The sequence below is a fragment of the Drosophila albomicans genome, unplaced genomic scaffold, assembly GCF_009650485.2.
Source record: "Drosophila albomicans strain 15112-1751.03 unplaced genomic scaffold, ASM965048v2 utg000142l_pilon, whole genome shotgun sequence".
NCBI lineage: Eukaryota > Metazoa > Arthropoda > Insecta > Diptera > Drosophilidae > Drosophila > Drosophila albomicans.
Genome location: NW_026263530.1, coordinates 36,055 through 49,109, shown reverse-complemented (window position 1 = coordinate 49,109; position 13,055 = coordinate 36,055). Strand labels below are relative to the sequence as shown.

The following is a 13,055-nucleotide window of genomic DNA, read 5'->3' as shown; positions in this document are numbered from 1 at the left end:
ATATATGCATTTGCAAAGTGAAGATCAGCGAAAATTTTTCGCAAACGCCAATTCCGTTATTTCTATTACATTGAAAAAATTTATATAAATATATTGCCGCTGAACTGAATAGGTTCATCATGTGAGTGGTATCTATAATGTATCTATAATTCCTAATCAACTTTTCCGATTTACATAATTTTTTTTCTTTAATTCTTAAATCATATCAAAATTAAAATTTGAAAAAGGTTTTTTCAAAAACATATTATTTATTCCTTATTTATTTTTTTTTTAAAGCTTAACAAAATCAATGATTTATTTTCGTTCATCTGAATAGGTTCAACCTGAAAAAATTCAAATTATATTTTCATATTTTTGGCACTTGGCTTATGCTTAAGTACATTTCTAATGTAATTTTTAATAAGTTTAATAATGAGTGAAACCGCCGTTTTTCGATATAACTTCATATAAACGATCGGGAAGCGAGCTATACAAATTTTGCAGTATTTGCAGCGAAATTGTTGTCCAGGCCGTTTGAATTGCCGCAACTAAAGTTGTTTTGCTATCAAATTGCCTGCCTCCTTCATATACCTTGCGCGATAGCAACCCCCATACGTTTTCCATTATATAATATTAAGGTCAGGTGAATATGGGGGCCATTCGAGCAAGTCCACATTTTGATCCTTAATCCATTCTTTTACCACCCTAACTGTATGAATAGGAGCGTTATCTTGCTGGTAAGTCCATTTAATAACGTGAAAAATATTGGAGTAATAAGGAAACGCTGTCTGTATTATAGATTTGTAGGTTTCTCCCCTCATTTTGGAAGTAACAAATTGCAGGTCACAAGTGCCAAGGACTGATACCGACCCCCAAACCATTACGCCTCCTTCACAGCTATGGCGACGGTTCAGGAAATGCTCTTCCTTTCGACGATCGTGATAGTAATAATTGTATCCAAATGTCCAAATTACATTTTTTTTCGTCGGATTCTGATTTTTTGATTTGTTTCTCAAAAAATTACTCACAACATTTTGGCTTCGTCAAATTTTTCGAGAGATTTTGCATTGACTAAGACCACTTTCACGATAGGCTTCAATTTAGCCTCTTTCATACTCCGATAATTGTTCTCCGCGTCCCATTTTTCAAATAATTTAAAGAAAATATTGTTATTTTCTCCAAGTGACCAACAAATTTACATAAAAAATAAACAATTAAAATCGAATGATATTGCATATGTGTGCCGTTTAAAGGATTGTAAAGCACGGGTTTATTTAAGTGCAGATAAGGCTCGCGTTTTTTTCCAATCCTGAGAAAATAAAGCATATTCATGGACCACAAGTGTGTGTATTATTCAGAAATTTATATATGTATGTACATATTTCAATTTAATATTTTTTGTTTCGTTTTATATTTGCTTCTGACAAGGTCATCACTTTGATGCAAGGCAATATTGAGGAGCAGAATAGGCAATTTTTAATAGATGCCACATTTAAAGTTTGCCCTTTCGGGGACTTTAAGCAACTGCTTAATATTTACATATGTTAAACTCATGCAAAAGGTGATTATTTATTGTTTGTTTAATTTTATATTTTATTTGACATTATTATTTATTTTTTAGATAACACCTTTCCTATTTGTTTTGATGACACGTAAAACGGAGCTCTGTTACCAACACCTGTTTACGTATGTTGACTCAAACATTTGCTGTCTTAATGGTACATCATTTATGTATATCCGATTTTGAGAAGGCGATGCGCAACGCTTTGAAAAATTTGCATCCAAATATGAATTTTTTATGCTTGCTGTTTCCATTTTACACAAGCATGTAAAAGAAATGCAATCAAAACTATTGGTTTGGATAAAATACTTTCGTGCAGTAAACATGCGTATATGCTGTTTATGAAATTTACCTCTTTTACCGGAATGCAAGCATTTAGTCTTCTTGAAGCTCAAGCCACAGCCTCAGATAAGATGTTTTCGCCCTTTTTAAAATATTTTAAGAAGCAGTGGCTTAAGAAGGTATCTATTTCATCATTTTAAATGTATTCTCTCATTCATTTATCTTTTAATTTTAATAGGAAGGACCTAAAAATATATCGGTATACAAACGATCCACAAGAACCACGGGCTCAGTTGAAGCATATACTTTATATCTGGGCAATAAAATTCGAGCAAAGGGACACTTTTTCAAATTTGTGGAATGTATTGCGGAGTATGAAAAAAGTCGAGAATTCGCTCTTCTCTTTCAAAATGGTGGGATAGGTAATTCAACACAACCAAAACCTATATGTGTAAGTATAAAGGAAATTTAATTAAATCCATTAAAATATAATAAGAGTTTAATTTGTTTGACAAGGGAGAAATTGACATACAGGGTTTTTGACACCCACTGTTTCGCTAACATTTTTTTTTCATTTTATTAAGTGAAGAATCTGTACAGCAAATTTAAAGTACTTTAACATCACAGGAGTATCAAATATAAAAATAAACCAAACCTCAACACAAATATGAGGATTACATACATATGTATCAGAGTTATTGGCACCTAATTGTTTTGGCAAAGCCTTGCCGTTTAAGACGCCTCAATGGTCTCGCTGGAAGTAACTTCCTGGCTAGTAGGCTGCGATGTCTTCTAAGTTTATCGCTATAGCGGCTTGTGTGTCTCCCAATCTGCTCTTCCACAGTATGTAGCTTCAAGTCTCTATGAAGCGTTGTGCCACGCACGAACCAGGGACACTCTGTTATGTTTCATAGTATCCGATTCTGCAACACCTGAATCCGTTTGAAATTGGATTTGACTGCGATCTTCCAGATCTGAATACCATAAAGCCAAATTGGCTGGATGCAATGCGCATACACTGCCCTTTTGTATCTTAGCGGCAAAGTGCTTCGTATAAGCGAACGTAGTTGCTGGATCCTTAGGTTACATTTCTTAACTGTTGCTTTGAAATGTGGCCCATATGTAAGGCGCTTGTCCAATGTTATTCCAAGATTCTTGGCTTGGGATGGCTGCTCCAGAGTAACTCCTTCTAGTTGGATTTCAGGGGTATTCATTATAAGCCTCTTCAGTGTGAAACAGGGGTTCGTTGTTTTAAGCGGAGATATTTTCAAGTTCCACCGTTTACACCAAGCAGCAAGAGCTTTGAGATATTCTTGTATTCCATTAGCTGCTTCTCTACGGCAACTGGAGTTATAGTCCCTGCAGTTCTGAGCGCTAGTTCGTTGCTGGTGAAATAAGCGCTTACCAGGAGCCAGTCACTACTTACAAAGTGGCGTCTAGCCATGCGTTTTTTAATTTCCGTTTTTGTATGAAATGTCCGCAAATAGGGTCAATCGCCACCGCCTCGATTACCACGAACTAGTGAAATAGTGCAACATATTAGGCTCAGTAAAATAAGTGCTTACATTAGACCCCATGGAACGGCCGGTAAAATAAGTGCTTACATGGGACCCCATGGAACGGCCGGTAAAATAAGTGCTTACATGGGACCCCATAGAGGAGTCGGCCATTATAAATTAAAAAAAAAATTTACAATTACAATTACAGTTTTTGTTTAATTTTATTTTTTCATTATTTTAATAATAATACTTTTATTACTTTAAGGCACCTTGAGTTTTAAAATATCGTTTTTTTTTTTTTTTTGGAGCTGCAAGGCCTTTCTCAACTGGTACTCAGTTATTGAATCTGGAAATAAAAAGGATTCAAAAAGTTTTAATAGATTGAAGTGGATAATGATTATTATATAATTATCTTTTAAAATACTCACCGATCATAACACCAAAGAAATTGTCTTCTTTTTTTAGGGCTGCAAACGCCTGTCATTATTTCCATAACGTAGATTTTCTGTCATAATTTCCAATTCCACTTCTTTAGGCACATTGTAGTTTTCCACTGTAAAACTATACATTATTCTAACTGCTTGTCGTACTTTTATTATCTGTTTATTTAATATTTTACACATTAAACATATAATACATGCATTTACATATAATTTTTAAGTAACTCACCTAATATTTGATCGATTGATCCGCTTTGCACTTCTCTACTCAAATGCTTGCAAAATTTCGTCAGCCAGCAAACACAGCTGCATTTGAGCAAAAGAGTAGCACAAAATAAAACAAAGACGCGTAAACAAACAGCGATGTAAAGCGTAATCGAAGTTTTGTCTTTAATCTTGTGTATGCTTTTTCCACAAAATAACAAAAACAAAAGCAATGCTTGCCGTTATTTTGTACTTATGCTTTAATGCGCATATATTTATTAAGTAGGTGGTTCGACGTTCGATTACTATAGGGTTAATCTAGTAAGTACCCATGTAGTGATCGACGAGGTAAGCATTTATCCAGGGCCAATCGCAAACTCGAGTCGACTCGGTGGTTTGACGTTCGATTACTATAGGGTCACTTTAGTAAGTACCCATGTAGTGATCGGCGAGGTAAGCACCCATGGCCAATCGACACCTCCAGTTCTGCAGGGAGATGACTGCAATGTCATCTGCATAGGTCGCAGTAAGTGCTTTGGAAGGAGCTTGGTATATCAGCAGTGTACAATGAATAAAGCAGCGGTCCAAGCACACTACCCTGTGGTACTCCTGCACTCATACGATAGTTATTAGAGTATGTATCCTTAACTTTGACCTTAAACTCACGTCCATCTAGATATGACCTTAAAATTCCATAGTAGGGAGCAGGTAGGAGATTTTTAATTTTAAACAATAAGCCATCATGCCACACCTTATCGAAAGCTTGCTCCATATCTATAAAGACTGCGTTGGAATACTCCAGGTCGTCAAAGGCCTGTAATATATGCTTTACCAGTCTGTGGACTTGTTCTACAGTGCCGTGTCCTCCTCGAAAGCCAAATTGATGGTCTGGCAAGATATTGCTTTCAGTCAAAATCACTATAATTCTGTTGGCGATGAGTCTCTCCCACAACTTAGACAGGGAGGATAAGAGGCTTATTGGACGGTATGACTCAGGATGAGCCTCTGGTTTACCGGGCTTGAGGATCATGAGAATTGCAGCTAAATTCCATGGCCTTGGGAACGCTTGGCTCCTAATATTAGCATTAAAAATTAATGCTATATATAGAATCGCTCTTGTAGGCAAAGCCTTGAACGTTGCGTTGCAAATCCTACCAATACCTCGGATATTTCCTCAATCCTTATAGGCTTAATGGGCAATGACATCTGCAGTGGAGTATCGAAACTTTGATGGGTCTCTCTACTTCGTTCTATTGAAGCAAAGTTATGGGGAGTGAAGCGATCCTCTAGATGTTTGCCGAAAGCATTGGCCTGCTCCACTTCATTTTTTGCAGGTTCACCACCAGGACATCGAATAGAAATCTGTCTAAGAGGTTGTCGTTCAAGTGATTTTGTGCACTTCCAAAGTGAATAATTTGCGTCAACTGTGTAGTCCATGGAGGACAATTTTTGCTCGAGAAAATCGCTTCGGAGCCCCATCAAAAGGGTTCGTAGTTATTTCGTTGCCCTGTTCCACAAAAGACGGTTCTCAGGATCTTGAGAACGAATAGCTCTTCTTCGAAGACGTCTTTTCCTTTTTATTAGCTCTCTTGCTTTCCTTGTGAGAGCAATACCGTAGCTTATGGGCGAAAATCAGGATCAGGTGGCGTTGAAGCAGAAGCAGCTTCTATGTATATTATCTGTTAGAATTTCGACTGCATTCTCAATGTCTTCTTTAGTGTCCAGAATTGAATTTAGTTGGAAAGAGTTATTAAGAAATTGTTTAAAGTTGATCAGTACGACTTGTGATTAACCGATGACTTGGTCTGACATTAGTACCATTTGTTAGCAGATTAACAATAAGGGCTAAGTGATCGGACTCCAGGTCCCAGCTTTGACATATGTATATTTATTTGAGAATCCAGTATTCCATGGTATAATGCGAAATGCTCACGCCCTCTCGGTGAATTATATGTATCGCCCCACATCCAATGTCGAGCATTCCAGTCACCTCTAACCAGAAACCTCTGGCCACAAGAAGCAAATATTTCAGTAAAATGTATTTCTTCAATTTTGTGCCTTGGAGGACAGTATATTGCGCTTACTTCCATATATCCCAAGTCAGTCGCAACTTTAATGGAAGATATTTGAATGGTTTGTGTTTCAATAACACGTTGTGGGAAATGACTGAGAGAGCTCCTCACCAATACCGCAGCTCCTCCATTACCGTGATTATGCCATGATGGTTTATACGCTTCGCCTTGATTGAGTCTTATTTCACTTAAAAGTAGGATATCGACACCATTGTTGTGCGCAAAGAATTCAACTTCTCTGGCTTTTCCTGAAATGCCATTGACATTCCAGATGACGATCTTTAGTGTGTTAATTTTAAGGCGGAAACATTGTTGTGGACCTGGAGAACTAATTTATCCCCAGCCAATTGCTTGATAGAGTTGGCCGTTTCAAAAACCATATTTTCGAGCCGTTTAAATCGTAGACTGTTCTGCTTGTTTTGCGTTTGTTGTTCCTGCTGCTGTTGCTGTAGCCACAAAAAGAATTGCTGCTGCTGCTGTTGCAGGAGTTGTTGCTGCCATTTCAAAAATTGCTGTTGCTGTTGCTCCAATATTGACTGAACATCAAGAGCATTTTGTTGTTGGCGTTGTGCAGTAATTTCCTTCGAGATATGTACGGCGCTGAGCCTGTCCATTTCCATTTTTTGCAATTGAGGCATAAGATAAGCCTATACTATTGCAGACAGAAGGGTTAGGCATTTGCTGAATTGGTTGCTGTCGAGCTGACTGTTCTTGCTGTTGTTGTTGTTGTGGTTGTAGTCGCGTTGGTTGCTTCTTCGAACCCATAGATCGTCTTAGGTAATCTTGATACCACTGGCAACCCTTGTAACTTGCCGTATGTTTCCCTCCACAGTGCATACATGTAAGCGGTTGATGTTGTGGACGTGCAGACTGCTTTGTAAAGTGATCTTCACCACAACGAGCACAATTGGGATGACGACGGCAGTATTTCGCTGTGTGGCCAAATTCTAGGCATCATATACATTGAGCGATTTCCGATGTTTTCCGCATCCTTTCTATCCTTACTCGTTGTCGTTGCTATAAGTAGGTAGGATATGGGAGTTCCAGGCCACTTTTTCTGCTCTAAATGATGATTCATCAAAAAATCATGGGGCTTCCGGAGCACATTTTGAGCTCAAAATCATGACTCATCAAAAAAAAAAATCAGCCCTCGAAACCGTGACTAATCTGTTATCAGTTCAAGTTTACTACGCGTTCAAGGTTACTACGCGTTCAAGGTTACTACGCCGGTCATGAGCATGAGTAATGTTATCAGTTCAAGGTTACTACGCCGGTTACTACGGCTTTACTACGTCGGTCATTTCGCCGGTCAAAAGATTGTGAGTAATAGTATAGTAATAGTATAGTAATACTACATTTAAATGAGTAATACTATAGTAATAGTAGTTTTAATCAGTTGATTTTGTAGCAATCGCAACGTCATTACGCCGGGCAAGATCATGAGTAATACTATAGTAATATTACATTTAAATGTGTAATACTACTTTTAATCAGTTCATTTTTTCTTTGTGTGTGTTGAACCCCGCAAAGTCGTGAGTGGCGCGTGTGCGCGTGTTTGTGTGCTGGCGGCGGGGGGCTGTTGTGGAGGGTTGGGCGTAGGTCTGGATCTGGATCTGAGCGGAGGTCTGGGTGGAGAACACACAAAAACTTAAGTTGAGGTATATAAATTTGTTTATTTATTTAATCGTATGATATATCAATTATATTACATTTATAAATCTTAAGACCTTCTTTGGTTGCAATAAATTGAAATTTAGCATCTGGTTCCTCTATTTCAATACCTAAATAGTAAACTGGAACCATTTGTTTAGGTGTAAATACATTGCACGATATTGTGAATGTTCCAATATTGTATGTCCAATCAATTACAGTATTATTGAATACTCCATATTTTTTTACCAACAGATACTCAACTTCATCGCTGAGTATAAGCTTTAGTGTATTTAGCTTCTTAGGTTGAAACATTTCTTCCCAGCAGGAAACAGGATTTGTTTCGATATTAGGGATTATTCCATTCATACGTTCTATGAACCAAACCAAGGATACCATCTTTCTAATATTAACGTCTAAGAGTATTTTAAATAAAATGAAAAATAATATTTTTGTTTGTATGTTATATATGTTGTTTTATTATAGAAAAATTTATCCGCATTGTTATTGTTTTTCTGTGTTATTGTTCATTCTTGTATTTAAATTGCGATAATGTTGCATTGTATTTAGTGTTGCTCTTATGACACTCTCAATGCGATGACAAATGTTGCGAGGGTTGAAACAATTGCTTTGAATACATTGCTCCAATGAATTCCGCGGTGTTTCCATTGTTATTGTTGTTGTTGTTAGAGCTATTGAAACGTGTTCTAACAAATATAGTAATTTTAGCGTAGCATTTATGCTCTTTAAATCCTTTTCAGAAATTACATCCTTAAACTCCTCACAAAATTTATGTATTTGTGTGATTAACATGTCTAGCTGATCAGCGGTTGTACGTGTTGACATGTTTGCTTCCAATTTTACTACTGAACTGTATTGCATATATAAATAAAACAAAATAAGAAATGTTTTTTTTTTTTTTTTTTTTATTTTTATTACATATATATTATATATAGATTATAACTTTTACAGATTTTGTACTTGCGAGGGCTTTGTCCCATAATAAATTTTAAATATATGTGTGTATAGTATAACAATATTTTAAATATATATATATGTGTATGTATAAAACAATTATAAAAAGTAGACTCATTGAGAAATGTTTTCGTCATTGTGATTTGGCTTCCAAACCCTAAGAGCTTCTTAGGTTTGGGAAACGAAAGCACAATGACGAAAGCACTAATCAATGAAACTACCTAGTATAATTGTGTCATACACACATATATATATATATATATTTAAAATATGTGTGTGTGTGTGTGTGTATAGTATAACAATATTTTAAATATATATATATATATATATATATATATATATATGTGTATGCATAAAACAATTATAAAAAGTTGACTCATTGAGTAGACTCATTGAGAAATGCTTTCGTCAGTGTGTTTTCGCTTCCAAACCCCAAGAGCTTCCAAACCCCAAGAGCTTCTTAGGTTTAGGGAACGAAGGCACATTGATGAAAGAATTTCGCAATGAGTCTACTTAATAAGTCTACTTTCTATAATTGTTTTATGCATACATATATATATATATATATTTAAAATACCTAAATATTATATATCATGTGCAGTATAAAAATATTGTGTGTGTGTATAGTATAACAATATTTTAAATATATATATATATGTGTATGTATAAAACAATTATAAAAAGTAGTCTCATTGAGAAATACTTTCGTCAGTGTGTGTTCGCTTCCAAACCCCAAGAGCTTCTTGGGTTTGGGAAACGAAGGCACATGGACGAACGCATTTATCAATGAGTCTACTTTCTATATTTGGGTTATGCTCACACATATATATTTAAAATATCTAAATATTATATGTCGTGTGCAGTATAAAAAATATTGTGTGTGTGTGTGTGTGTGTGTGTGTGGGTAGTATTATATATGTATGTATAGTATAGTATTACAATATTGTATATGTGTGTGTGTGTGTGTATACCATAAGGGACCCCCGATGATGTCACAGCTCCGGGTGATCTGGAAGACGCACTAACCAAGAGAAGAAAAAAATTGTTAAGTTTCTTCATATTTTTTTTTTTTTTTTGTTAAGGGTTCTATTGTTGTTTTTGGGTATTTTTCTCTTATGTCCCTTATCTTTAAATTTATTATGGTTTCATAATAATCACCTCTACACTTTCTACATACTAGATAATCATATTGGTAATTATATTTATTTGCAAACAATGGAAGGCAGAATTCATTTCTATCTAGAGGTAAAATCCACCCCTCTCTTTTAATTTTTTTTTTACAACTATTACAAAAAAAATGGTTACCATTTTGTTGTTGTGGTGCTAATGGTTGTTGTAATATTAGCGGTTGATCATTCTCATGTGGTGTTGGTGGTTGCTGTTGATGTTGTTCTTCATTCACACGTGACGTTGTTGGTGGTTGTTGTTGTTGTTGTTGTGGTTGTTGTTGTTGTGCTGATGGTGGTAGTGCTGGTGGCAGTTGTTCACTCCCATTTTGAGGTTGTTGTGGTGGTGGTGGTTGTTCGTTAGAACAACCATTTTGAGATGCGTCAGCATTCATTTCTACATCATCATCATCATCATCATCATCAAGAACAACGTATTGCGAGTTTTGATAAAAATAGTAGTCATCCATTATATATTCACTTTTACTTTTTCAACTGTCAACTTTCAACTGTTTGACTAAATTTTTCAACTGTCAACTGTTTGACTAAATTTTTTTTTTTTGTTCTGGCTTCTACAACTGAATGTAGTATAGTACTTATAAGCCGCAAGCAAGCAGTATTATGGGGACAACTGTTTGACAAAACTTTTTGCACTGGCTTCTGCAGCTGAATGTGAGGCAGTATTTATAAGCCGCAAAGCATTAGTATGGAGTTTTATCACTCTAACAGAACGCTAGCCTCTGTTCGGGATCGTTGTCATCGTGTGCAAAAGTGTGATGTCAGCAATCCACGCGAAAAAAAATCATACATACATACATAGGCCTTTGTTCTCATAGTTTTTCCGTATACAAAAGTATGATAACAGCAACCCACGCGAAAAAAAAACCCTCATACATAGGTCTTTGTTCTCATAAGGTTTTTTAAAGTATGTCAGCAGAAAAATCAGAACGGAAAAAAACAACAACCCACGCGAAAAAAAAAAAAAAATTAAACGTCTTCGTTGTTCGATAAGAGAGGGAAAACAATCCCATGATCGTTATATATATATATATATAACCCCCCGGAAATTAAGTGCATCCTCACGCTCATTATATATATATATATAAATAAAAGTATGTCAGCAGAAAAATCAGAATGGAAAAAACATCAACCCACGCGAAAAAATCAAACGTCTTCGTTGTTTGATAAGAGAGGGAAAAAACGGGAAACAATCCCATGATCGTTATATAAGCCCCCCGGAAATTAAGTGCATCCTCACGCTCATTATATATATATATAAATATATAATCACTTTCGTCAACTGCGAACAAAGAGCATTATATACAAGAATTTTGCTATAAAAGATGAGGGAAAAACTCATTAAAAGCTCACTAACAAGTAAGATTCCCGTATACTTACATTAAATTTTTTTAAAAAGAAAACAACAACAATAATGGCAAATATTTTGGACGAACTCAACGCTGTGATGCTTTCTTACCCAAGAACCATTTTGAGCGTTCGGGACATACCCTATGATGTGGATGTCGTTATCAACACCGCTGAGTTGAAGAGGACTGTTTATGGACTTCGCCTCATGTTAACTTGTGACACAAACATCGTTTTCCTGCCAGAACGCTATAGTCGTTTGACTAGTTCAACTGTCACGGAGCTTCAAACTGGACGATATAGTTTTCGTAAAATAAAAATCGGACCACAGTATTCATTTCATTTTTCATTGACTCCACAAGAAAGTTAAATAAAAAACTAAACAAAAAACTAAACAAAAAAAAAACTATAAAAATGGACTTATTTATTTGTGAATATTGTGGGGAAAGTTTTCAGCTCAACCCATCTTTAAGACGGCATATAAGAATGAAACATAATACAGTCAACACAACATCTGGCGAAACACGATACTGTGATGTATGTGACCAAAATGTTGCGAATGTTAACTGGTCACATCATTTACGGACAAACTTACATAAACAATTATCTAGCGTGCAAATAAATGCTAACTTAAAATGTGTGAAAAGTGTATTTAATAGTCGAATTGAAACATATATAATTCAAAATATGAACAAAAGTAGTTTAAACATTACATTATTTTTCCAATCAATCGATGAACAGGTGAAACAATTATTAAAAGATGCATTGCAAAAACATGTTAATATAAAATTTAATTTTGAACTATTTTGCAACTACGTTTTAATTAAAGAAAGTGAAGACGATTGCAAAATTGAACTTAAATCACACCAAACTAAAATGAATACATTGCATTCAACAATGGGTGATAACGATGAGACTTTAAATGAAATGATTAATAATTTATATAATTATATAAAAAATGAAATGAGTGAATTTCAAGAACGAGACAGCGGTTGGTCATTAACTGAAATCATGCATTTAGAAGTGAACATAAATAAATACCAACCTCTAAGAGGTACAAATTACATTTGTTTACCTCAGCAAATATTAAAGAGAAATGCATGTGTCAATGTGAAAAATAATGATGTATATTGTTTTAAGTGGGCATTAATATCAGCCTTATTTGACATCAATAACGATCACAAAGAAAGAGTTTCTCTATATCAAAAAAAAGGAATTCACAACATTCAACAAGATACATTTATTATAAATAACACAACATTAAATTTTAGTGGATTGGAATTTCCCACATCGGTTAATAGCATTAAAATATTTGAAGACAATAATCCTGAAATAAGTATAACTGTTTTCGGATTGGATACAGATGACACCACAATAATCGGACCATATTATTTTACCAAGAATAAAACCACTAATGTATTATACAACATATATTTGTTGCTGCTCGAAAAGGAAGATAAATGTCACTATGTTTGGATTAAAAATATTTCAAGGTATCTATATATATAATATTGAATCACATTAAGAAAATACCTAAAATTCTATTGTTTATTCTCGTTTAATTGACTCTAGAATGCTGAAAAAACAATTGACGAAACATAATGGAAAAATGTATTTATGCCGCACATGTTTACAACATTTCCATGATGCCAACAAACTGGAGCAACATAGCCTGGAGTGTAATAAAATTGTAACTGAGATGCCTCAAGCTGGTAATGAAGATTCGATATTAAAATTTAAAAATTACAAAAACAATTAGACGTTCCTTTTGTAGTATATGCTGATTTCGAATGTATATTAGAAGAGATAAATATTAAAAAATCAGATAATATTAATCTAATTCAAAAGCATATACCATATGC

General features: G+C 34.9%; 2 protein-coding genes across 2 annotated transcripts; one reads left to right on the top strand and one right to left on the bottom strand.

The window, feature by feature from the left end:
• Positions 1 to 9,549: 9,549 nt before the first annotated feature.
• LOC117577323 (nuclear transcription factor Y subunit beta-like) lies at positions 9,550 to 10,871 on the bottom strand. Its single transcript, XM_034262286.2, has 2 exons — positions 9,968 to 10,871; positions 9,550 to 9,683 (listed from the first exon to the last, which is right to left on the bottom strand). The coding sequence occupies exons 1-2, from the start codon at positions 10,296 to 10,298 to the stop codon at positions 9,655 to 9,657; spliced, it is 360 nt and encodes a 119-aa protein (XP_034118177.2). The 5' UTR covers positions 10,299 to 10,871; the 3' UTR covers positions 9,550 to 9,654.
• An 828-nt stretch (positions 10,872 to 11,699) lies between these two features.
• LOC127566284 (uncharacterized) lies at positions 11,700 to 13,055 on the top strand. Its single transcript, XM_052008302.1, has 2 exons — positions 11,700 to 12,686; positions 12,766 to 13,055. Exons 1-2 carry the CDS (start codon positions 11,881 to 11,883, stop codon positions 12,950 to 12,952), a joined length of 993 nt encoding a protein of 330 aa, XP_051864262.1. The 5' UTR covers positions 11,700 to 11,880; the 3' UTR covers positions 12,953 to 13,055.